Here is a 27,521-nt window from a genome sequence, read left to right on the forward strand (position 1 = left end):
CCCAGTGTGATGCTTGCACCCCCACAAATAGGCCAAAGGTTTGTGTCTTCTGTGGGGTTGAAGACTGGAATTTGTGTCACGCAAACTCTGGACTTCATGTCAGAAAAGATACCCAGATCTTATGCAACTGCATAGTTTTGGAACACAATCAAATAATAAGCCTTGCTTTTTGAGGTCTTACCTGATTTTTCCAAGTATTCCTTTGGCCCCAAGAGCAGGAAGTCTTGGGGCTGTTCCCAACCCCTGGCTATACTCCTTTGGGTGGGCTCATGTAATTTAGCAAAAAAGAAAGATTGAGTTGAGAAGGTTTCTTGCAACAGAGTCTGCAATATGTCTCGAGTACATGTCCCTTTCTGCCCTTAATTCAGGCAACAGTCTGGGGAACTTTGACCAATTTAGTTTAAGAGGCTTGGGTAAAGGTTTAATGCCATTTGTCCTAATGAACCCTTAGAGTTCAAAACACAGGATCCGTAAACTAGTACGGGTCAAATCTACCTTCAGCTGTATGAATAATCGGTGTAATGTGAATGAGACCTCTGCATTAAATGAGATGTTGGCATTTGCTTCTTAAGGCTTCTGTGGGCAGTTCTCAGCATGGTCCTTTCCACACGACTTTCTCTCTACAGAGACCAAAGGGCAGGGAGAAATGGTAGGCAACAGGGCTTCTGCAAACCCATACCAGTGCTCTCTGCTGGAGACTCTGCTGCTGCTTCTGGACATCTGGTAGTTAGACTCACAAGTCAAGTTCATTTCGTGTGCCCAGCAGTATGGCTGGCCCTAGTGAGCACACACACAATGGATCTCCAAGGAATTAGGCAGTATGCTTCCCAAAATCCAGCTTTATATAAACAAGGAACCCAGGAACTAAAAAATGACTTAACTGAGTATTAAAATGTGGGGTACAGAGGCAGTAAGACCTGAGGTGGTCACTGAAAACAACAAAGTTTGGTATCAACAGGCCTGAGACTGAAGCAAATTTCCGACAGGGAAAGGAGAAGAAAGCAGGCTGGTCGTGAACTGTGGATAGGGCTAAAATGTAAGATATGAGGTGAGGTATAAAGGCATCTGGTACAGGAAAGACGGGCCAAGGAGCAATGACAAGCCATCTAAGAGGCACAACAGGAGTCTGGAGACATCAGTGTGGCTGTAAGAGAAGGATGCTCATCTGACTTCTTTGAGTGGCTTCTGTTGAATTCTGGAGAAGCCATGGGCCTGTTGTGTGCCAAGATCCTGGATGCTGCTTTGGAGGCAAGGACCATGGTCACACACATGGCTGTCACCACAGAGCCAACACTGTGATGATGGTGTACAAATGAACCAAAGCCCCCATGTCCCAAGGCAGCTGGAGTGGGAACCCACTTACCATGTGCTTCACAGCAGACACGATCTGGGAGAAGATGAGCTTGCTTTCTGGTTCAGAGAGCTTCCCCTCAGTGCTAATTTTCCCAAAGAGCTCCCCACCTCCTGCATACTCCATCACTAGGTGGAGCTTGGACAGAGTCTCAACGACTTCATAAAGACGGACGATATTGGGATGGTGCAACTTTTCCATGCTGGAAATTTCTCTGGATAACAGCCTTTGGGTTTTCTGGTCCAACTTGGTTTTGTCCAGAATCTTAATGGCCACCTTTTCTGGAATGAAAAAGGAGATAAAGGGATTTGTTGTTGTTGTTGATTTGTTTTGTTTTAATGAGAAAGTAGGCATGGAAGCTGGAGGGGTTCTGGGTGGTCTCCCTCATTCTCTTAGACATAGAGGTTCCGTGGTTCCCAAATCAATGGAAATGGAAAATAATCCTCAAGTCCTTATCAATATGTACACCCAGGTTTGGACATCAACTCCTGCCTTTAAAAGGAGTTTTCACTTGGAATCTTCACCAGATAAAGCTAAATCTCCTTTGCTCTGCTCAGACAGCAGTCCTGGTAAGAACCGACATCTGTAGTTCCTGTCCAGCTCCCTTCCCCTTTAGTCTGGTCGTTCTTGAGACACACATATCTATGGGTGGGAACATTTTTCCCCTTTGTTGTCCAGATCATTCTGTCTCCAATCTTTACTCAGTTCAACCCTCACAATCCTCCAAGGCTAGCCATAACACTCACGTGAGGCTACCACAGCACCCAGGAACCGGGTGTTCAGAGCACACAATCTCAGCTCACTAGCTTATACACACTGCCTTCCTATCACTCTCACCCTCCCTGCAGAGACTGTGTTTTATTTTACTTTATTTATATGCCTGACATATAAAGTCCAGGACACAGGCACACTCTGTCTATATTGTGTTGGTGAGGGCTCGAGGAAATGGGCCCATCACTGTTCGGCTGGAGGGAGGACTGTACCGATGGAGGAAGGGCTGTACTCTTGGAGGGAGGACTGTACTAATGGAGGGAGGACTATACTGATGAAGAGAGGACTGCTTGGTGCAATAGTTCTGGATTATTTGGTATAATGTGTTGAAATCTTAATGATGATTACATACTTTAATCCAGCCATTTCACTTTTTGCAATTAACCATAAAGGAACAACCTGATATGTGTGTAAGGGTGCATGTGTTACAGAGAACAGCAAGTAGCCAGCAAGAGATGGTTAAAGTGTGGTTGATGTTTGTTTATCATGACATGCCCCAAAATGATGTTAATCCGCTCTTATCTGTACTTACGTTAAATATATAGGACAGAAGGAAAATACAAATATTCACTGGTATGGAAAAATATGGTGAGACATTTCATTAAAATGTTTAGAAGAACTCTCTGCCTTTTTTTTTTTTTTTTTTAAAGAAATGATCTTCTAGGATGGCCTTGAACTCACTACACAGTCAAAGATAATCTTGAATTTCTCATCTTCTTATCTTCATCTCCCAAGTGTTAAGGTTACAGGTGTATACCACTAATGCCTACTTTTTGCAGGACCGGGATTTGAGATGGAGTTTGGATGTTAAGATGTTAAGATGAGCACTCTGCCTACTGACCTGCCCTCCCAACCCCAGAAGAACTTATCTTCTACCCAGGGAATCACAGATAGTTTATCTATCTAGACATTTTGTATTGATTACTAGTACTTGTAATCTTTCTATAAAATAGATCATAGGATGAAAATGGTTATCATTTAAAATAAGTGAATCTTAAGTTCATAATAAAACATCATTTTTGTTATTGTTCTGAGTTGGCCAGACTATCCAGTAGAGGTTAGCAGACACATTAGAAGAGACAGTAACAGGCTGGCTGTTTGACCTACTTGCAACATACCTGCTTCAGAAAACTTTGGTCCAGTGTTATTGGCATGAAACAGAGGCTGCTTGCTCAAAGCACCAGTGTTATTAGGTTATTAGTGTGTTAAGGGTCAATTCAGCTTTCTGAAATGAATGGGGGTAGCAATGTCTAATGTGTGGAGTGCTTGTTGGAAGCAATATTGAGCAGCAAAGAGGCAAGCCATAAATAATTAAGCCCCAGTTTGTCTATCTCTACAGATTATCAGCCCAGCGAGCAGGCTTCCTCATCCCTGTTCTGGGCATCCTTCTTCCTTGGCAACAGCTTTTCTACCCTTCAGTGCTTAATACTGAGTGCCTCATGCTGTTTCCTTGAACCAATATTTTGTAAGTCTACTGTTGCTATACAACACAAATGTAGAATTAAATAGATCCTTATTAAAGCCAGGTGTGGTGGCGCACACCTTTAATTCCAGCACTTAGAAGGCTGAGCCAGACAGATGTCTTTGAGTTCTAAAGTAACCTGATCTACATAGAGATTACCAGGATGAACAGGATGACATGGAGAGATCCTGTTTCAAAAAAAAAAAAAAAAAAAATTAAAGCCATGTAATTCCAGATTGTTGCTCACTGATAGAAACACCTGTTCCCTAAAGAATTCCGTCTTCATACGTATTCCTGTAATCACAGATGGGTGCACATCCAGGTCACAGGACAACCTTAGATGTCATTTCTTAGGCTCCTTTCACCTTCTTTCATTGTCCTATACCATTGCCACACAGGCTAGCAGTTGGATCTTCCTTCTGTGGATCTCCAAGTCTCTGCCTTTCACCTCCCACCCGTGGTATTTACAAAGGCACATGGATGGCTGGTGTTTTACGTGGGTTCTGGAAATCCAAACTCAGGTGTTCACCCAGAAGAGGCAAATGCTCTACCAGCTGAGTGAGATCCCCAGCCCCTATCTCCTCTTCAAACACATGTTCATGGAGTAGATACTATGCATTAAGCATGGAGAAGACAAGCACTGTTCTTATGACCCAGTGAGAGAGAAGGACTTTGCAAAGAGCCCTTGGCATGTGCATGGTTAATATTATAGGAGGGGGTCAGAATAAAGAAAATGGCATGACCCCTCTGAGTAAGAGACTAGGGGGTGTGGGAGAAGCCCAGGGGATGGTGGTGCATGTGTTGGACTACACGAGATGCGACAATTGTGCTAGAGAGGCTGAGGGGACCCCTCTCTGATAGAGATGGAGAGTAATGGATCGTGATCCCCAAATTATCCAGGAGGACTAGTAGGATGAGGCAACACACAGTCTTGGAGCCTGTTTTAGGGAAGACAGCCTTGGGAAACCCAAGGCTTTATGAAGCGTGTCATGACCTCTACTCCAGTTGTAGAAAGAGTGGTCTGACTTCAGCGTAGGAAGTGCAGAGGAGCAGCTGGCTCCTCTTGGTGCTGGGAGAACAAATTCCATGTCTGATACAAACTCTGACATGGGCTGGGACGTGGTGTCACGTCCCTTTAATCCCAGCGCTCACGGGGGAGGCAGAGGCAGGTAGATTGCTGTAATTTCAAGGCCAACCTGAGCTACAGAGCAAGCTCCAAGACAGCCAGAGCTACACAAAGAAAGCTTGTCTTGAAAATCCAAACCAAAGCAAAGCAACAAAGGAAAACCTCTGACATGGGTACCTCCTCGTGGGTAACACATTCTTTCAACCCAGATTTACAAGGTGGGGTATCTCTAGATGTCTCTAGACAGATGGGAAGGAGAAAAAGTGGGTTGTTGAGGCAGCGGGGCTACAGGGTCCTCAGGTCTCCCAGAAACAGAAGGAAGGTTGCAGCTACTCAACTCCAAATAGCCATTGCTGTTTTCAGCACAGATCTGATGCTGTTGGATTTTACTGTTTTTTGTTTGTTTGTTTTTAGTATTCAAAAGAAGCCAGAAATCTGCACATTTATGGGAAGGCTTCAAATCGTTAATTATCCATAGTTAATACCTCTAAAATTTCTTCCTTCTGCATCATCTCTTCCCCTTTGAGAGAAGGTATTACTTTCTTAAAAGCCAATAGCTTTCTTTACACAGGTTTGCTGTGAGTTAGTCCCTAGCTCCATCCTCCTGGGGATGAGAGCACAGAGTGCCTTCCATCTGCGGTTCTTCAGCATTGTTCTGCATTCCTGAGAACTTAGTATACTGACTCAATTCAAATATTTGTCTAGCGTTTGATACTTATAATAAAGGTGGGGGGAGACTAAAAGTCATAGCATGATACAGTATCTGATGCCAAGGAGCTCTGAACTAAACCCCTGTGATGGTTTGAATGAGAATGGCTCCCATAGGCTTGTATTAAATGCTTGGTCTCCAGTTGGTACAACCATTTGGAAAAGATTAGGAGGTGTGTCTTTGTAAGAGGAGGCGTATCACTGGGGGTGAGCTGTAAGGTTTCAAAAAACCCAGGCTATTCTCAGCTCTTTCTTGCCTCGTGTTTATGGTCAAGGATGTAAGCTTTTAGCTAATGCGCTAGCACTGTGCCTGCCTGCCTGCTTGCAGCCATGATGGTCATGGACTCATTCTCTGAAACTGTAAGCACCAATAAACTCTTCTATAAGTCACCTTAGTCATGGAGCAGGGCCACATCAGTCAAAAAGTGACTAAGACAAAACCCTAGGATTTCCCTCGAATCTTTGATTTTTGCTAAGCCTCAAATCTTCTCAACCATCACCCCCTTGAAGCTTCATGTCAGTGTTTCAGATCTTTACTAGCAGGTCTGTCCCTTCTCGAGCAATGTACTATTTTCCGTTAAGTTGTTACTTCTGAAAACATAGTCAGTTCTATTTATCCCTTTCCTTTGCTGGTCTTACCCATCCAAAGGCCCAGAGATTTTAAATCTTCTCATTTGAATTTCTACTTTAAAATTATGTATGTATGGTATTTTTATGTATGTACGTGCACTCTCGTGCATGGGTATAAATTCCATGTGTGTATGTAGTAGGGGGGGCAGTTTAGAGGCCATATTGGGTTGAGTCAGGTGTCTTCCTCAATCTGTCTCGATTTTGTTGAGGCAGGGTCTCTTGCTAAACTGAGCTCACAACTTCAGCTAGTCTAACTAGCCACGTTGCTCTGTGGATTCCTGTCTTTGCTTCTTGACTTTAAGACTGAGCCACCTGACTTGTATGTGAGTCCTGAAAGTCTGAACTGGTCCTCAGACTTGCAATGAAAGCACTTTATCCACTGAACCATCCTCCTTGCCACCCCTTTAGTCTCAGTGGGCATCGTTGTTCGTTCATCTGGATCATTCAACTGGTTTGAGTTTACCCTGCACACCGAAGTCACATCACATCAAGTACTCCTTCACCATCTTCAGTGGTTTTCTGAATCCTGAATGACAAAACTCAGCCCAGCAAGAGTCTTTGTGGGCAAGCCAATGTTTATATCATTGTCTCCCATGCTCTTCCCTGCCTCTGACCAGCTCTGTTGAACAACCTTTACACTTCCCTCATGTTTTCTCACCTGCAGGTACTTCACAGGCCTTTCTTCCCGCAGCTGTGCCCACTGCATCGTGTAAAACAAATCTCAGGCCTTTCTAGATTCTACCGGGGACACAGTGAGCCCACTCTCCTGGCCTGCCTCTGGGACAACATGTATTAACTATTTTCAGTCAGTCTCCTCTAAACAGCTATTAGTACCCAGAAGACAAGAGATGCGCCATTTCTGTAGACTCCTCATGACAATTGTAGGAAACCTCATGACAATTCTGACAAAACTGGCTTTGTCAAGGGGCCACATCTGTGCAAACTACTATTCATTTCCCTGGCTGCTTTTGTACACATCCCATGACCTCAGGTGACACTGTACTTTGGTGATTAGGCACAAGAAGGGCATGTAAGCCTCACAAAACACCATCTACATAGCAGGAAATTGTTTTCTGAAACCCAGACAGATGAGCATGAAGTCAACTTTATATGAGACAGGAAGCCATGCAGTTCACATAAACACTGATCCTCATTTTCTTCTCAACTAGCATCCTATCTACCAAATGTTTACACCATTGCCTTACTCCTGCCTCCTGGGTTTCTTCCAGCTTAGCTGGTTATTCTATATGTGATGGGTACACTTCCCAGCATGGTACCTTCTTTATTCTCCTTAGTAATACTTTGACCTCTAGTTCTGCTGAGAGAGAAATGGACACATGACCCTAAGGACTGTGACAGTTGTCACTCCAAGGTAGCCATCACAGCTGGCCAGTGAGCAAGCAGTTTCTTTGCAGAACTGGAACTGAAATAGATCAGGACTAGTGGAATGGGGATGTGCAATATGAGGGAGGTTATAGAACTTGAGTTAGCAACCACAATTCCCAGCCAAGATGCATCATAGATAATACAGTAAATGTCATTCTGTTCAAAGGAGTAGGGAGATATTTATCATGATGACAGATACCATGATAACAAAGATAAAATGTTATCTTGGGAAAGCCTTGAAATCCTGGGAAGATTTCAAATCCCATGAGCGACAAGACCGAGACTCTGCGGCAAGTTCTCACACCTCTTTCCATTTGAGCTCGTCTGAACAGATCTGAGTCTGGAACCGCATGACAAATGACTCAGGCCTGAAGAATCCACACTGCTTTGAAAGAAGTCTAATGTTGTCATTTAATGAATACTTCCTGTGTGCTCTGTGTAGCGTATGGTATGTAGCATATTTGTTCTGGTCAGTTTTTGTTGTTGTTATTATTAACTTTATACAGGCTAGGGTCATCTGGGTAGAACCTCAGTTGAGTTCAACTGGGAAAATGCTCCTATAAGATTGGCCTTTGGTCAAGCATTTTCTTAATTAATGGCTGATGTAGGAAGGCCCAGGCCATGGTGCACATACTGAATGGGGCCATCGTTGGGCAGACGGTTCTCGGTTTTATAAGAAAGCAAGCCATGGAAAGCAAGCCAGTAAGCAGCACCCTTCTGTGGCATCTGCCACAATTCAGGTTCCTGCCTTGTGTTGATGCTTGGCTCCCATCAGTGATGGGCTTTGACTGGGCTGTGTAAACCAAGCAAAACTTTCCTCTACAAGTTGCCTTTGGTCAGAATGTTTTTATCACAATAGAAAGCAGACTATAATAAAATGATATACTTTTAAATCTGCTCCACACAACAAGCCTATACTACTAATGAAGTTAATCCTTGTCTCACTTTTACACTCGGGAAAACACAGAACAGAGACAGAGCAGTTTTATAGCCACACAGATAGGAAAACAAAGAATCACTATGCCACAAAAATCTGACTACATCCAAAGTCAGTCTGTCTCCAGGATTGCCCTGCCTTTTCCCATGTGAGTCATGATAATTCTTTTCTCCTGGACATAGTCTGAGGGGAGAAGGACAGACAGGAAGTCATCTGTAAGAAGACTCCATACTGCTTTTGTGAGATTTGGTTACTGTCTGTGATGGTTGTAGATGCTTGGCCTAGGGAGTGGCACTGTTGGGAGGTGTGGCCTTCTTGGGGTAGATGTGGTCTTGTATGTGTGGATTTTAAAACTCTTGTCCTAGCTGCCTGGGATGAAGATGTAGAACTCTCAGCTCTTCCTGCACCATGTCTGCCTGGATGCTGCCATGTTCCTGCTTTGATGATACTGGACTGAATCTCTGAACCTGTAAGCCAGCCCCAATTAAATGTTGTCCTTATAAGAGTTGCCTTGGTCATGGTGTCTGCACACAGCAGCAAAACCATAACTAAGATGCTGTTATAGTTTGGCTATACATATTCCCAAAGGTCCATGTGCTAGAGACTTGGTCCTTGGTCCATGATGCTTCTGGGAGGTGGGAGGAGCCTACTAGGATGTGGGAGGAGCCTACTGGGATGATGTTAATCATTCAGAGTGTCCCCTTGAAGGGAGACTGGGGCCCGAGTCTCCCTTTTTGCTTCCAGGCTGCATGCAGTGGGTAGCTTCTCCCAGGACAGCTTCCACTGAGCTGCACTGCCTCACCACAGGACCAAAGGCAATGGGTCAAATAAGCATAGACCAAAACTTCATAGAGTGTAAATGAAATAAGCCTTTTCCCCCAAAACTTTATCATCTCACGCATTCTGTCATAGTACCACAAAGCTGACTAACACAGTTTCATACTTGTATTATTCCTGGCTGTTTCCTGTTTCCTTGTCAAAATCACTGCTTGGGAGTACTATGAAAGTGGGGGAAAGGAGAGGAGGGGCTAGAGAGATGGCTCAGCGGTTAAGAGCACCAACTGCTCTTCCAGAGGTCCTGAGTTCAATTCCCAGCAACCACATGGTGGCTCACAACCATCTGTAATGGAATCCAATGCCCTCTTCTATAGCTATAGTGTACTCATATACATAAAGCAAATAAATATTAAAAATAAATAAATAAATAAATAAATAAATAAAGTGGGCAGAGTGTCCAGAGTCTACAACAAAAAGCATCAGTAGCAGCTAACTTCGACTTGCTGGTCAGAGGCATGGCAGGAGAGACATGCCCCTTCAGCATCCCCAAACATATCCCAAAATTGCAAGGAAGCCTTATGAAGTAAGATGGAACCCTGTTGCACACATAGCTTTGTTGTAATGTGGGAGCAGCCAGGTCTGGACCTTTGTTTCCTCGTCTATAAGACAGAAGAGACGGGATAACACCATGGTTTCCTGATGTGAAGCCTGTAAGATTCACAAGGCACAAAATAGTTTTCATGCACAGGCAGCCTTAAGTAGCCTCCAACCCCTGAAAATGTTATTATAGAATAAAAACATTATTCTAGCCAATTCTCCTAATCAATGCAAATAGAAAAAGGTCTGTATTGGTTGTTTTACTCAGTTAGTTTTAGTTAGCTCATAATTTTTTCTGAAAACTTTAAACTCTGTTCACATTTATTTTACTGCTATATTTTTTACATCCAAATTTTTACCAATACCTTTCAAGCAACTGATGTTTTCCCCTATTATTGTAACATTAATTTCATTTTAAAATAAGTTGATTTAAATACAAAATAAACTTGTGAGTTTTTTGATAGCCACTGTTTATTGGGTAGCTACTGTAGAGCCTAAAACTTCACATGCTATCTCTAATTTTCTCAACAAACTAAGAAATCATGGTCCATAATTTATTAGCAATACAACAGAAAACAAAGTAGTTTGCATGAAGTCAGATGCCTGCTTGAGTTTGTGAAACAAATCTTTCTGACACTCAAGTCAAAGCTCTGCCTACAATGTGTCCTCTCCCCCAACCCCCACTTTCTCTGCCTAGTTCTAACCTCTGAGCTACACTCACACGAAACCACATAGAGCCAGCCACATCAGGGAACTTGCTCAACCTTTGCCTTTGCAGCCCGAAGGTTTTCGTAGCACGGGTGTGGCCGGTGACTTTCTCTCCCAGTATGGCTTTGTCTAAGGTCTCCTCTACTCTCCTTAACTACGATGTTAGTCTCAACTTCTGGGCCCACACCTCCCATTCTTTCCTTTTATTCTGCTCTAGATGACTGAAAAGCCACACCCAACCCAGTTAGATCTGCATTGCTGGTCTACTTGTAGTTTAAAGCCGGGCGGTGGTACACACCTTTAATCCCAGCACTTTTCAGGACAGAGGCAAGTGTACCTCTGAGTTGGACCAGAAAGCACCAAACCAAGTTTAGAGATAGCTTTATGAGTAAAGCTTTAAAATCTGCCCCTGAAGCTTGAAACTATGTATTGAAACCTTCCCTTGTGTGTCTTCTGAATAACAGAACCAACACCTAAGAATATATGTAAAGACTGTGTTGACTATTCCCAACCCAAAAAAAAATGACAAGCACCTGAGGTGATAAATGTCCCTGTATGATCATTTAATTGCATAATATACATATATATATATATATATATATATATATATATGTATAACACACACACACACACACACATATATATTCTTTATCCCAAAAGTATGTAGACTTATTGTATAACTAAGTTAAAACAAATCTTTTTAATATTTATTTATTTTATGTAGACACACCAGAAGAGGGCATCAGATCACATTGTAGATGGTTGTGAGCTACCATGTGGCTGCCGGGATTTGAACTCAGGACCTCTGGAAGAGCAGTCAGTGCTCTTAACCACTGAGCCATCTCTCCAGCCCCTAAAATATATTTTTAAAGGAAGAAAGGGGCCAGAGAGCTGGCTTAGAGCATTGGCTACTCTCCCAGAGGTCCCACATTTGTCCCCAGCACCCACATGGCAGCTATCAACCATCTGTAACTCCAGTTACAAGGGATCCAATGCCCTTCTCTGGCCTCTGTGAAGATCAGGCATACATACGGTACGCTAACATACATGTAAGCAAATACTGATATACATAAAATAAAAATAAATAATTCTTTTTCTTTTTCCAAGACAGGGTTTCTCTGTGTAGTCCTGGCTGACCTGGAACTCGCTCTGTAGACCAGGCTTGTCTCAAACGCAGAGATCTTGGCTGCCTTTGCCTCCCCATTGCTGGGGTTAAAGGAATGTGCCACCATTCCTGTCCAAAAACAAACTTTCAAAAAAAAAAAAAAACTAAAATAAGAAAGTTATGGTGTTCACGGAGAAAATGATTATTATTTAAAGCCATCCCAGGGCTAAGAAGTAGCTCAGTTACAATGTACTTGGCCCTGGGTTTGGTTCTCAGCACCACATGCACACACATACAACCCACTCTGGACATATGAGTGTACGTATTGTTTATACATGAAATGCTATCAGACTTGGTGGCATAGGCCTGGAATCCTATCTACTTAGGAGGCTGGGGTCAGAGAATAAAGAGTCCATGGTATGTATGGGCTGCAGGGTGAGTTCAATACTGGCCTTGGCAACTTAAGGAGACCCTGACTCCAAAGAAGAAAATGGTGAAATTAACATCCCAAACGAGTCCAGGGACAAGAATTCTCTGGAGCATCACACACAACAGCAGAGTCGGAAATCACAGCCCATAGGAAGTGCAGATGAACTGATCTTGGCTTATATGAGGAATGAAATTCTGTTGAAAATGAGACTTCAATTTAACTTTGGTTGCACAAAGGCAAGACAGATGTACCTGAAAAAAAATCTCATCAATAACTAGTAACGATTGATCATTGACTCATTTCTTCTGACACCCAAAGAAGCAAGCACTGTTACTAGGTGCATTTTGCCAATGAAAACTATGAAACTAGGAGAGGTACTTTAATTTAGGGATGACTGAGGTAGCTGAGATGTGGAGGTGTGAACCCTGAAGGCTTCAGAGGGAGGTGGAAGATTTCATGCTCCAATGACTCCCAAGTGTGTGTACCAATGTACACGTGTGTTGGGGGTATTTTTAGAAGTAAAAATAAATTCAGGTATGGACAAGTCCCATAGCACTGTGCTAAGTAGACCTGTAACTTTTTCTGCAGAGGTAAAACAGATTAAGAGGTCATGTGTTGCCCAGATTAAGGCTGGACAACACAGAAATCAAAAGATATCTCTGATAGAAGAAAAGCAGGAACTTGGGGTGTGGTAACAGCAGACCAAGGAGACAACGTCAGGAAGGCTCTCTCAGAGTGAAATGCCTGTGATCTTCCGACGGTGGTTCAGCAGACTGACCAGTGTTTTTCTCCCTTAATGCCAGCTCATAGCTTTAACTAAATTGGGCTAACTCTGGGAAAGGGCCCAATTAGGGTAGGCTAGCAAAAGCACCCCGTGCTCGCCACACTGTTTCTCCCTTAGGCTAAAGTGGTGAGCGCTGTTGATCCAGAGCTGGCAAGTGTGAAGGGAAGATTGAAGTGTCATTTGGAACATCTACTAAGTCCGCTAAGGCAGAAGAGGCCCGAGACCAAGCCCTCCGTTTCCCAAAAGAACAGAAGTCTGTCCGGTGGGTTAGAGGAGACCTTGGAACCTACCATTTAGAGACCCAGTGGTCTGGGTTTTCTGCAACATTCCAGGCCGTTGTTTACTACACAGTAATTAGGCCCCAATACTTGCAGGAGATCTTTGGGAAGTCCCATCCTACCTTTGGTCAGGGAGTGAATCCCCAGCTTGACCTGGGAAAAGTTTCCGCTTCCGATCTCCCCTCGAATTCGATAGAAGCCTATGCGTTTCCCCAGCGTGATCTCCCTCACCACCTTCTCATCTTGGCACATGTCCTGAGTCAGTTTCTCGAAGGGTGTCAGCTGGCGGGGCTGGTCCTCCTCGCCGTCCTTGCCGCACTCGGTTTGACAGCTGCTGTCCACGCTGTCCCTCCGGTCCCACCTATCGTGATGTGTGCTCACAGGGCCGCCTCCATTCACTAACACTGCAGTCATGGTCTGTGCAGGCTCACGGCTCCATCTCAGCCCAGAGGCACGGTCAGGGCAGCTTGCAGGACAGGCAGGGGAGGCGAGCGAGGCAAGCCGAGGCCTCCGGGAGCGCAGTGTCCAACCCGGTGACCAGAGAGAGTCCACACAGCCCACCAGGGCCTCACTCCGGGCCCGTCCCACGTTCCCACACCGCGGATTTCCAAGCTCTAACGGTACAACCAGATGCACACACAGTTACCACCATACTCCTCCTGAGGCGGAACCTGGTGCTCCGTGGTAGATGGGCTGCGACAGGGGGACAAAGGCTCCGCTCTGTTAATTCCCTGCGTGACCAGGTAGTCTTGCACTCCGGAGTGTAAAAGCCCCTTGGCGGCCCCCGAGTCCCAGCAGCGGGGGCTCATCGCTGACCTTCATTTCCTTTTTGTTTCTGTTTCTCTTGCTGTCAAGTCGCAAGACCCCGGGGGACTTAAGAATCTGAACTCCAGAAAGGAAGAGTCTTGTAAATCAGCCTTTGGTCACACAGGCAGCCAGGGGATTAAGTCTCCACAATGTCACTTTAGCCGGCCTTTATTTAGATGAGCCCTCTTCTAAGCCCTGAGCCGGCCTGAAAATTTGGCAGATGACAGCTCATCCTAGGGACAGAGAGTGAAATAATTATTAGCCCATTCTAATGTAATGCACAGGAGAATGTGACACCGTTTTATGAACACTTTAATAAAAGCACTCTAAAAAAGTTATGTTAATAGTCGGTGCTAAATTACATACTGTTGAACAACTCCAACAAAAAAAAAGTCAACATGTATCCCTGCCCACAATACAAGTCTTAGGAACTCCCTTATGGTTCCGTGTATCCTTCAAGCAAGGCAGCTGTATCACTTGAAGTTTATGGAAATATTTGTATTGTATTAGCTTAGTTCAACGATAGATTTTTTTTTTAAGATGCAACAGTCATAATGACTAAGGTTATCAATCTTCAAACTGCCTTACATTTTTGCGACTGTGTTTTATCTCCTTTAAACGCCTTCATATTCCAATATGGCTTCTCCTTCACTACTTGCTTTCATTGTTTCTGTCTCTCAAAGGACAAAGACAACCTCTCCACTCTGCTTATTTTTTTCTTATATTTCTGATTGGGCCATCCGCCTCTGAGCCAAGCCCTTTACTGAGAGACAGAGACGGAGGGCGCATGCGCTACAGCATGCGCAGTGGTGGTGCGCAGAAGTGTGGCCGCAGCCCAGCCTTCTACTCCATGTAGCTGTCTCTACTCCATGCTGTTAATTGTCCAAGGTTCATGGAGTCCTTTGAGATGTTAACAAACACCACTAAGAGCCTTCTCTCTGAATCCCCTTGGTGGCCCTTTGAATATTTTCCGAAACGACTTTTTTCCATGAAGCACGTTCTGTCCCCATGTCCCCTCCCGTGCAGCATGGAATGGCAGCTGTGTGTTGAGCATTCACTAAGTGTATATTGAATTTGATTCTTGAAAAACTTGGCAGATAAACAAACAACCCCAAAATCCAATCTAACAGATTGCCTTGGAAATACAGATTTCCAGTCTGTTTGAAAATATTATATTCTTGCTATGGATAGGACTTATGGTTGTTCTAGGTTAGGTACGCAGTTGCTATGGGAAAGGTTAGGAAGCTTGTGCCCAGCACTCCTCCTGTTTCTGGATCTGAGTACACCAAGGTGTAAGAACAGAGGGTCAAAAGGGACCACATAGCAGTAATTAACACAGCTCTAAGGTAGAGTGACTCGGTTGTTTAAAAAAAAAATGAAATTGAAGACATTAATTAGTAATTGTCCTGGGCTCGCAGGCTTCCTTTGAGACGATAACAAAATCTATGACCAGGAATAAGCACAGCCAAACAATTTGCATCCAGTGTTAGAGAGTTCACAGACACTCTGAAACCTATCTCCGTACGTCTGACTAAGCGAAGGTCAGGTAACACTAGGTGCCATCAGATTTGCAAAACAGAACTCAGGAGTGACAAGAGTAATGTTAACCATCGTTCTGAAAGAAACTTTAGCTTAATCTATGCAAAAAGAGGGCCATCTGGGGTTCGGTGAGTCACTCAGAACCTTGGCTGTGTCCTCCTAGACTGCCCCCTCACCCGGCTGCCCTTGGCCTATTTTACCCCAGCTAAATAAACAAAGAAGGTGTGCTTTGTTCTGTCTGCACCCCAGAGTTCTTCACAGTGCCTGACACTCCTCTGGAAAGTTTGTAGACGAAGCAATGGACTAAGCGCCACATTATCCAATATTAGACTTTGGTATGATTTAGCAGAGGTAAATATCTTTTTATTTATACACTAATAACTCTAAGCCAACATTTACTTTTAATTAACTCAGAAAACTTACTCCAGCACATTCTTTCCAAAGCCTGGGCTATGCTTTGCCAGCTGTTTAGCCTCTTAACACCACCTCCCAGTGTAGATGACAGTCTTAGGTACAATTCTATCATCTGCTCGGGAAGGGTTGCAGAACTCCTTACATGCATCTTCTTTGTTTATTCTGAGAGCTCCACTCTTCCCAGCCCTCCGGACTCCAGGCACCTGCTTCCCTAGGCTCCTACACAGTTGCTGGCCACGCCATGACTCATTTTCCGCTTTCCTGGTTCCCCAATGCTCTCAACTTGGGCTCTGTATCTTGAGCTCCACTCAGGCCCTGAAATTACAACAGTGTTTTAACCTAATTAACTTTTGGTGCCTCCTAGAAACAACACTCCACACGGAGGAGAGGTCAGGTACGATTGCTGACGGTGGTCAAGCTGTATAGTGGTTTACGAGTTGTGTACCCTCAAGTTGGATTTCCTGTGATGTGATCTTCAACAGATTCTCTTAACAACCAGGGAAACAGTTACTCTTCTACTTAAATTAGATAAAGAAGCTTTTACAAATTTACAGGAATGAGGTTTGTATTGGAGATGAATTGAAACTTGTTGAAAACACCAATAATCCGATTAGGAGGGAAAAAAAAACCCTTTGCTATTTCAAAATAAATTATGTAACTAAATATAAACAAAAGCATAAAACACAGGGTGCATACCTCAGTGGTTAGGTTGGAGGTTGCAGAGTCAAAAACCAAGTGAGAAAGAGAGCAAGAACCAAGCCTTTGTTTCTCCAAAGCTAGAATGTCCTCTGCCCTCCTGTGCCAGCTCGGGAGGAGCCCTGGGTGCAGGAGAGGACATTAGGTAGAAGTTGTTTGTGCAATCCCCCTGCCTCCAGCTCCCTGCACTTGCAGCAGTTTCTAGAGAGGAGGGAACCAACCATTTAAACCTCCAGGCAGGGGGATTTTCTTTGGTTGGACTGGTTCAGGAGAAAAGGGCTTCCCAAAGCTACATTTGGAGACTGTGCAATGCAAAAAGCTCATTGCACTATCCTTGGGTGCCCGTGACATACACGCACACGTACACACACAGAGACAGACAGACAGACAGAGACAGAGAGAGTTCTCATCGGGTCTTAGTTTCTTCCTGCTAGAGTGAATGGTCATCCAAGGCTCACCAAAGGAAGGGCTCCGAAATGGAAGAAACCACACGCACCCAAACCACCACAACAGCCAGAAGGAACTTGAAGGAAATAGAACAAGAAAGAAGCAGAAAACATCCATAAAACCAAACCAACACACACATACACACCACCAGCACCAGCACCACCAGCACTACCACCACCATCAAAACAACAACATCGCCACCACCAACACCAACAACAAAAACTACTCAGCAAACAAGCTCTCTTGGGAATTAAATTATTTACTTGAACTTTTTTTAAGAAGAGATGAACAATAGAGTAGAAAGGAGAAGAGTCTAGATAATCAACATCCAATTATCAGAATTTCCAGTCACACTGTTACATTCTCAACAGTGACAAACATACATCTTCAGTCACACTTGGATTGCCAATTCTGCACATTTCTAATGACAATTATGAATGAGGAGAGAGCATATATGTCCACAGGTGAATACATATTCATTATGCAAAGTCTTGTTCCCCCTCCATTTGGTCTCTGTCAGTAGAAATTCCACTTAGAGTTTAAAGAACTGATACCAACAGTAATATCCTGAGTGCTTTCTTTATATATATATATGGTTGTGAGCCACCATGTGGTTGCTGGGATTTGAACTCAGGACCTCTGGAAGAGCAGCCAGTGCTCTTAACCACTGAGCCATCTCCCCCCCCCCCCCGAGTGCTTTCTACTAGCATCCCTAGACATCCAGCTAGATTATGTCAAAACTTAGACAGGATAATGGAGTTAAGACATGATTAATTTCAGATGAAGTCTCCCATCTTTCAGATACAGGTGCTTTCCGTTGTTGTTCTTGCCTTTTGCCCCTTTGATTTTGACCAGTTTTTATGGACACTAATAAGAGCTTAGAAACTCAACCAGACAAATATACGGAGTCAGTCATCACACATCAAAGCATCCGAGGAGGCAGAGCAGCCCCTTAATTATTAGCTTACTGCTGCCGCACAGCGATACATTAAATAAGATGAAAGAAGACAGAGCTTCCTTGGTCATTTATTTTCTTGACTTGCAACACGCTGTGAAAATAATATCAAAGGAAGCCATCTTGCCTTTGTTCTCTTTGTCTCATTTCAAAACTTCTGGGCAAAGCTTTCAGACAGCCCCTTCGTTGGTTGGCAGGGCCAGGCTTGCTCAGAGGAAAATCTGGGTGTTTTATTTTTTTCTATATGTGGGCCAACAGATTGGGTGACTATCAGACTGTGGCTGTAAGCCTTCTCAGACACTTTCCACCCTCACAGAGGTAGTTAACCAATGCAGTCCATTTGGAAGTTTATTTTAGCATTTAGAAATCATTTGCACCATTGTTATTTTTGGCCTTAGCTCCTATTTCCCAACACATGCCCTGAGATCCCCATAGGGAGCGGTGAGGAGGTTGTGAAGCAGATGCGAAATTGGTGTCAACTCTTCTGGTGCAAGGACAGCGCTGCTTCCCTTCCTGATATCACAGGAGGCTTTGCTCTGTCGCTCATCCCAGGTCTTCCCGGCTCCACCCACGCTCACAACCCACCCACACTCACAACCCACCCACGCTCACAACCCACCCACGCTCACAACCCACCCACGCTCACAACCCACCCACGCTCACAACCCACCCACGCTCACAACCCACCCACGCTCACAACCTACTGCCAGTCTGCTCAGACTGCCGGGCCCACGTCAGCCCTCTACTAAAGTAGAGAGTCCCAGGACTGCAATGTCTGTGAGGACGGTGCAGGAAGGACTTCTATATGGATGACCTGTCTAGGCGCCCGTGCCCAGCATGCTAAGGCAGCCCTTGCTCTGCTCCAGCCGGGCAGCCATGCTGAAATGCAAGCGTATGTTTGTCAAGTCTCGCCATCCCCCAAAGAAACTGGGAATTGAGTTTTTGGATAATGGTGGGTTAAATAGTTTTAAAACATGAGTAAATGAAACTGAACTGTTGGACCAGAATTTGTGTGTGTGTGTGTGTGTGTGTGTGTGTGTGTGTGTGTGTGTGTGATGCATAGAGATGGGGAAAGGAGTCGGTGGATAAAATGATTCTTATTCAAGCATGAGGACATGAATTTGGACTACCAGCCTCGGTGCAACAGCTGGATGCAGTCGTATCTGTGCCCCAGCACAGGGAATGCCGAGGGAAACCTTAGGGGCCTACCGGGCAGCCAGTCAAACCAAAACAGAGAGCTCCAAGTTTAGTGAGAGACACTGTCTTAGAAAACATAAGATGGAGAGAGCTAGAGGAAGCCCCCTCACCCCAGCCTCTCACCCCTCACCTCAGCCTCTGACTCCTCACCCCAACCTCTGACTCCTCACCTCAGCCTCTCACCCCTCACCCCAACCTCTGACTCCTCACCTCAGCCTCTCACCCCTCACCTCAGCCTCTGACTCCTCACCCCAACCTCTGACTCCTCACCTCAGCCTCTCACCCCTCACCTCAGCCTCTGAATCCTCACCCCAACCTCTGACTCCTCACCTCAGCCTCTCACCCCTCACCCCAACCTCTGACTCCTCACCTCAGCCTCTCACCCCTCACCTCAGCCTCTCACCCCTCATCTCAGCCTCTCACCCCCCACCTCAGCCTCACACCCCTCACCTCAGCCTCTCACCCCTCACCCCAACCTCTGACCCCTCACCTCAGCCTCTCACCCCTCACCTCAGCCTCTCACCCCTCACCCCAACCTCTCACCCCTCACCTCAGCCTCTCACCCCCCACCTCAGCCTCACACCCCTCACCTCAGCCTCTCACCCCTCACCCCAACCTCTCACCCCTCACCTCAGCCTCTCACCCCCCACCCCAGCCTCTCACCCCTCACCCCAGCCTCTCACCCCCCACCTCAGCCTCTGACTCCTCACCTCAGCCTCTCACCCCTCACCCCAGCCTCTCACACCCACCTCAGCCTCTGACTCCTCACCCCAACCTCTGACTCCTCACCTCAGCCTCTCACCCCTCACCCCAGCCTCTCACCCCCCACCTCAGCCTCTGACTCCTCACCCCAACCTCTGACTCCTCACCTCAGCCTCTCACCCCTCACCTCAGCCTCTCACCCCTCACCTCAGCCTCTCACCCCTCACCTCAACCTCTCACCCCTCACCTCAGCCTCTCACCCCTCACCTCAGCCTCTCACCCCTCACCTCAGCCTCTGACTCCTCACCCCAACCTCTGACTCCTCACCTCAGCCTCTCACCCCTCACCCCAACCTCTGACTCCTCACCTCAGCCTCTCACCCCTCACCTCAGCCTCTGACCCCTCACCTCAGCCTCTCACCCCTCACCTCAGCCTCTCACTCCTCACCTCAGCCTCTCACCCCTCACCTCAGCCTCTCACCCCTCACCCCAACTTCACACCCCTCACCCCAACTTCACACCCCTCACCCCAACTTCACACCCCTCACCCCAACCTCACACCCCTCATCTCAGCCTCTCACCCCTCACCCCAACCTCTCACCCCTCACCTCAGCCTCTGACCCCTCACCCCAACCTCTCACCCCTCACCTCAGCCTCTCACCCCTCACCCCAACCTCTCATCCCTCACCTCAGCCTCTCACCCCTCACCTCAGCCTCTCACCCCTCACCCCAACCTCTCACCCCTCACCTCAGCCTCTCACCCCTCACCTCAGCCTCTCACCCCTCACCTCAGCCTCTCACCCCTCACCTCAGCCTCTGACCCCTCACCTCAGCCTCTCACCCCTCACCCCAACCTCTCACCCCTCACCTCAGCCTCTCACCCCTCACCTCAGCCTCTCACCCCTCACCCCAACCTCTCACCCCTCACCTCAGCCTCTCACCCCTCACCTCAGCCTCTCACCCCTCACCCCAACTTCACACCCCTCACCCCAACTTCTCACCCCTCACCCCAACCTCACACCCCTTACCTCAGCCTCTCACTCCTCACCTCAGCCTCTGACCCCTCACCTCAGCTTCTCACCCCTCACCTCAGCCTCTGACCCCTCACCTCAGCTTCTCACCCCTCACCCTAACCTCTCACCCCTCACCTCAGCCTCTGACCCCTCACCTCAGCCTCTCACCCCTTACCCCAACTTCACACCCCTCACCCCAACTTCTCACCCCTCACCCCAACCTCTCACCCCTCACCTCAGCCTCTCACCCCTCACCTCAGCCTCTCACCCCTCACCTCAGCCTCTGACCACTCACCCCAACCTCTCACCCCTCACCTCAGCCTCTGACCCCTCACCTCAGCCTCTGACCCCTCACCTCAGCCTCTGACCCCTCACCTCAGCCTCTGACCCCTCACCCCAACCTCTCACCCCTCACCCCAACCTCTCATCCCTCACCTCAGCCTCTCACCCCTCACCTCAGCCTCTCACCCCTCACCTCAGCCTCTCACCCCTCATCTCAGCCTCTCACCCCTCACCTCAGCCTCTGACCCCTCACCTCAGCCTCTCACCCCTCACCTCAGCCCCTCACCCCTCACCTCAGCCTCTCACCCCTCACCTCAGCCTCTCACCCCTCACCTCAGCCTCTCACCCCTCACCTCAGCCTCTCACCCCTCATCTCAGCCTCTCACCCCTCACCTCAGCCTCTCACCCCTCACCTCAGCCTCTCACCCCTCACCTCAGCCTCTCACCCCTCACCTCAGCCTCTGACCCCTCACCTCAACCTCTCACCCCTCACCTCAGCCTCTCACCCCTCACCTCAGCCTCTCACCCCTCACCTCAGCCTCTCACCCCTCACCTCAGCCTCTCACCCCTCACCCCAGCCTCTCACCCCTCACCTCAGCCTCTCACCCCTCACCCCAACCTCTCACCCCTCACCTCAGCCTCTCACCCCTCACCTCAGCCTCTGACCCCTCACCTCAGCCTCTCACCCCTCACCCCAGCCTCTCACCCCTCACCTCAGCCTCTCACCCCTCACCCCAACCTCTCACCCCTCATCTCAGTCTCTGACCCCTCACCTCAGCCTCTCACCCCTCACCTCAGCCTCTGACCCCTCACCCCAGCCTCTCACCCCTCATCTCAGTCTCTGACCCCTCACCTCAGCCTCTCACCCCTCACCTCAGCCTCTGACCCCTCATCTCAGCCTCTCACCCCTCACCTCAGCCTCTCACCCCTCACCTCAGCCTCTCACCCCTCACCTCAGCCTCTGACCCCTCACCTCAGCCTCTGACCCCTCACCTCAGCCTCTGACCCCTCATCTCAGCCTCTGAACCCTCACCTCAGCCTCTCACCCCTCACCTCAGCCTCTCACCCCCCACCTCAGCCTCTCATCCCTCACCTCAGCCTCTCACCCCTCACCTCAGCCTCTGACTCCTCACCTCAGCCTCTGACTCCTCACCTCAGCCTCTCACCCCCCACCTCAGCCTCTCACCCCTCACCTCAGCCTCTCACCCCTCACCTCAGCCTCTCACCCCTCACCCCAACCTCTGACTCCTCACCCCAACCTCTGACTCCTCACCTCAGCCTCTCACCCCTCACCCCAACCTCTCACCCCTCACCTCAGCCTCTCACCCCTCATCTCAGTCTCTGACACACCCCCCAGGAATGGAAACCCTGACAATGTTGTGAAGTGAGCACTCTTCAGTTCCCTTCCATGGATTAAATAAATAAAATCTAAGGGCAACTGAAGTTAACAAAGTTGCCTTTAGGTTTTCTACTGTTGGCTTCTTGAGGGTGAGAACTGAGTGTCTAGGTTGCCTATCAACCACACATTTCAAACAAGAAAGAAAAGGCCATGATTCGACAGAAGTATCTCAGGTTCCTGGATACTGAATACAAATTTTACTTTCATTTCCAAGACATAAACCCTCCTAGCACCTTTACGAGATAGTGCTTGCCTTCAGACAAGCAAGGGATGCCACGGAGACATATAAACCCAAACCTGCCGTACACTGAACCACAAACAGGTAGCCCTGAGCAGAAAACCACATTCCCCATGTCCCCAGAAAGGGCTAATTTAGGCAGCAGCGTGAGAACGCTTGTGCTTACTTGCAACTCACGGTTTATTTTTAGGGGATTAAAATGTTTGGGCATTGAAGCCCAAACTGCTCTTTCACTGCTCTGTAATCTCACTTGGCCCTAGTGGAATATATTCTGGAAGACAGGGATTAGGGAGTTTAGCTCTTTTTGAGTCAAACTAAGGCAGGTCTATTGTTCACCAACAGTAGGGCTACCGCTCTGGGTGAGGGGGATTACCGCAGAACAAACAGTTTTGTTATCAAACGGTTCAGGTGCACGTGAAACTGTGACGAGTCTCCTCTGTCTGTCACTGATCCCTGCGCACGGAACCGGTCAGTGCTGCACATCAGATCCAGGGCCTCGTGCACGCTAGGCAAGGGTTTTGCCTCCAGACTTCGTTTTTTAGGGTTTCCTAGTGACTCGAGGTATAGCCAGTTTTGCAAACCTCCGTCTTATAACACAGACGCTTTGTGTAGGCAAGCTGCTGTATGGCTGAAGGCTGTTCTTCCCAATTTCCTCTGTAGCTGGGTTTGGCTGTGTGTCTGAGTTTTAGTCTGGACTCTGAGCAGAAGTAATAAATGCAGATGTTAGGCCTTAAAGAGAGACAGGCATGCCCCACCCTCTTACGTTTTTCTGATCTTCAGGCTGGCTGGAACGTGGACACAACAGTGTGAGAGAAATGACCATTTAGACCAAGGTGGAAGCTGAATCCAGAGACTGACAGAGCTACAGAGAGTTCAGACAACAGCCCGATGTCCTGTGGTGTGCCGCAGGCCCAAAGCAACATGAATTGAAACTCCCGAAACCGTGAACCAAAATAATGTTTTCTCTTATCAATTTACTTACCACAAGTATTTTTATCACAACAAGAGAAAGCAGACAGGCAGGGCTTGGTGGTGCGCACCTACAATTCTGGCACCCGAGAGGTTGAGGCAGGGGCATTGTAAGTTTGTCAGTTGTAAAACAGTCTGGTCTACATAACAAGCCTGTATCTCAAAAAACATGCACATATTCCCCTCTCCCCAAATGTGGGGGTCAGGAAGATGTCCAGTTCAGATTCTGTATCCTTTAGGGAACCTGATAGTTGTTATACAAGGAGATGCCTTGATTTTTTTGATTTCTGATTCCATATTGTTTGATCGTTTTACAACGCATATAACTTCTATAATTAAAAGTTTGTATCTGTCTACATCTATCTGTTTATACAGATAGATACAGAGGCTGGATAGAGACAGACAGTAGACAAAGGATAGTGGGTCAAGGACAGACAACCTATTGTAGACACTCAGAATTCCATTATCTAGGATTGCAGAATATTTCAAACATTTATACCTTTGGGCAACCAAAGCCACACTTCTTAACTATATGTAATTCTGTGGAAGAAAGAACAGTGATTCAAAAAAAAAAAAGTCACTGTAACTTCTGAGTAAAAAAAGTTTCAACAAAACAATTTCATCAACTTATTTATTTAAATGTTTTGGTTACAATTTTATCTATCACAGGATATTATTATTTGTGGGAGGGCAGAGGATAATTTTGTGAATTCAGGGCTCTCCTACTTGGGTTTTAGAAGTTGAATTCAGGTCACAGCAAGAGTCCTTACCCACTGAGCCATCCAGCCAGGCCGGCCATCTTACTGTTCCTGTAAGACTGTGAATTTTGTAACAATGTAAATTTCATTGGCTTTAAATTTTGCCTGTACTTGGTCAATGCATTTTTGCTTTACAGAGTATACAAGCTTTAGGGGAAAGGAATTTAAAGGTTTTCGTTTTCTCATTTTTTTTTTCAGTATTTTTAATACAAAATTACTGCTTTTATTCATAAAAAGATACTGTAGGTCTTAAAGAGAGGATTGTAAATGTGTCCTTTCATTAAACATTGTAAGTGGGTGACGCAAGCTGAGGAACTCTACTTTGAAAGCAGTTCTTTCAAATCAAACCACCCACGAGGGACATGTGATGTTGTTTTAGGGTCAGAATTAGGGTAGGCCTAGGCTTCTGTTCCCGACCAGATCCTTTCTCTCTCAGGGTTTGTACTGGCACGTCAGAAGACTGGACCCATGATGTTTCTGGCTCACTCTAGCCCCAGACCTTCTGGGATTCTGGATTTAGCAATGTGAGATAAAGTCCAACTCATCGGTGAAACACAAAAGGCCCGAAGTCCTAATGTTACATCGCCCCCTTCTGGATCTTTGAAGCATCCACATGGAGCAAAAGCGTAGAACCCACACCGGGAATACGGAGTACTCTAGCCCAGTCCAAGGCAGGCTCGAAAGAATTCTGATCAAGGTCTTAGGAGGCAATCCAGGGAAGGCTCCCAAGCGGTGAGAGACTGTAATTCTCCCTTCACCGTGAGAGTGCGAAGACTCAGAGTATGGACAGAAAAGCGTTTGCTTTCGTGACCTTGCAAAGCCGGGTGTCAGCCTAGAGAAAAGGCAAATGAGCGATGAAAACGTAGCTATTCGGCTGATTTGGGACAGCGTTAGTTTTTGTACGCCAAATGCCATTTCTGCCTTCTGAATTCCTTGTTGGCTGGGTTCTTCTGCCCCGTCTTTAAATTCCCCATCCTATTGATTCAGGGTTTGAAGTCTTACCTAACATGTATCTTGGGATTTGAGATTCCCTCCTCTTCTGGTTCATGGGTCTAGTCAAATAGCAGACTGCCTGTAACTTTTCAGCCCTCGGATGATCTAAGACGGTCTAGATATGTCGAAAGCTAAGGAAGTCAGGAGCCAGGGCCTCCTGCCTACCTGTGTTTGCCTAATGTGCTCTAAAGGTACCTCACACTAGAAATGAACCAAAAGAATTTATTTCTTACACATGGAGCTGGAGCGATGCTGGGCTGGCGAGGTGACCCCACCAATAAAGACACTCGTCCCCAAACCTGATGACCCAAGTTTCATCCCTAAGAACCATTTGGTAGAAGGGGAGAACCAACTTCCACAATTTCTCCTCTAACCTCCACACCTGCACCACAGCAGGTAAACACTTGCTCCAACACACAATCAATAAATAAGAGTGTAATTAAAGCCATTTTATAGAGGTAGGTATTAACAGAGAAGGTGAGGCGAGGCCATGGAGAGTTGACTATTTGATCTCCATTTGGTTTACTAAAATAAGAAAGACTATCACTCGGCTTTTAGCTAACATGTGGCATGTGTTAGGAGCACTATCCCTGACCCTGCTTCCTGGCAGTTTCTCCTCTCTTACTTCTTCCTTTGTCTTTTCTTTTTACATCGTCTCAGTGAGTCTTCAGCCAGATGTGGGAGACCCACGACCTTGGCGGCTCCTTCTGCCCTCCTTAATGAATGAGTCTCGTTCTCCCTGACCCGGTGTGGCTCATTTCCCCCACTCCAGCCCATCCACGGTTTCTCTCTGCTACTAGCTGATGGCACTTGAGATCTATGTACGAAAGTCTGGTCTTTGCCTCTATATTTTTTCTTGCCGTTCGAGTGGTTCAGGCCCTCTCCTAAGTTGTCCTTGAGAGCAGACCCATTCGCCGGGTGACAGCCCATCCCCACAGTGCTTCTGTCTCCATCCTGAGAACATCCTACGGACAACTCGGATGACACATTCCTTAATTCACACCATGCATTAGGTCTTCCTTAGGAGAGCTTGCCTGGATGTCAGGGAGTAAGATCTATATTCGGATCACAGTAGGAGAATGAAACTTCTGTTCTGTTTTGTCCCAGCTGCCCCCATTTGGTGAACGGCAGCACACCCTTCTGAGCCATAGACTTTTCTATTCCCTCACATTTAATATCTGGTCTGTCAGCCAATCCTATTGGCCTTCTGTCAGAGAACATCCAGAAAACAGCTACTTACTACCATCCCAAGCCGCCATCAGCTTTTGGTTGGTTCTTTTACACACCAGTGTAAAACTCAGTGGCTAAAGTCGCTGGTCACCGCACTTGACAGTTCCCATATACATAACACAAAATAAATAAATTTAAATGTAGAAATAGTACAGAAACATAGGTCCCCTCTTGTCCCTGCACATTCATAACTGTCCAGACATTTCAAAGTATCTAGAAAGATCCTTCTAGAAAACATCAAATCAGGTCACTTCTTAAAATGCTTCCATAACCTTCCATCTTCTTCCCAGCAAAAGCTTAAAATGTCCTTCAAGACTCTTCCCCACATGTCCCCTCTGAGGTCACCTCCTCTAATACCCCTTTACTCACCTGCACCCCGGCACTGCTCTCCTCGCCCTTAAGCACACTGAGCGCTCTGTCACTGACCTCTGCTGGCTCTGTGGGTCTGATTTCCGGGTTACCGCTTTCGGGAGCTTTCCCACTCCTCACAAACTGAACAGAGAACTCAATTCTTCTTCCAGCACCTGACACCAGGAGTATGGTTTCCTTTGCCCACTTGTGAAATTACGACTCCTAATGTCAGCCATCTATCCAATCAGATCGTACACTTCGTAAGGGTTGCAACCATGTTTCCCTTATTTAGACTTCCTGCCCAAGAGCTACTGTAATTTTGACAGTGTGTCTCAGTTGGGTTTTAATTGCTGTAATAAAACACCACAACCAAAAGCAACTTAGGGAGGAGAGGGTTCATTTGATCTTATAGCTTAGGGTCTATTATCCAGGGGAGGTCAGAACAGGAAGTCAAGGGAGGGACCTGGAGGCAGTGTAAAGAG

General features: G+C 46.6%; 1 protein-coding gene across 1 annotated transcript in view; it reads right to left on the reverse strand.

Moving 5' to 3' along the window:
- The window catches only part of NIM1K (NIM1 serine/threonine protein kinase), a 43,284-nt gene that overhangs the window by 963 nt on the left and 14,800 nt on the right, over nucleotides 1–27,521 (reverse strand). Inside the window, exons 2-3 of the mRNA XM_080933588.1 lie at nucleotides 13,173–14,090; nucleotides 1,364–1,632 (exon numbers count right to left, since the gene is read on the reverse strand). Coding sequence (XP_080789714.1) covers nucleotides 1,364–1,632; nucleotides 13,173–13,464 — 561 coding nt within the window. The 5' untranslated portion in view covers nucleotides 13,465–14,090. The remainder of the gene's footprint in view (nucleotides 1–1,363; nucleotides 1,633–13,172; nucleotides 14,091–27,521) is intronic.

Source organism: Micromys minutus, assembly GCF_963924665.1.
Source record: "Micromys minutus genome assembly, chromosome: 20".
In the NCBI taxonomy this organism is placed as follows: Eukaryota; Metazoa; Chordata; class Mammalia; order Rodentia; family Muridae; genus Micromys; species Micromys minutus.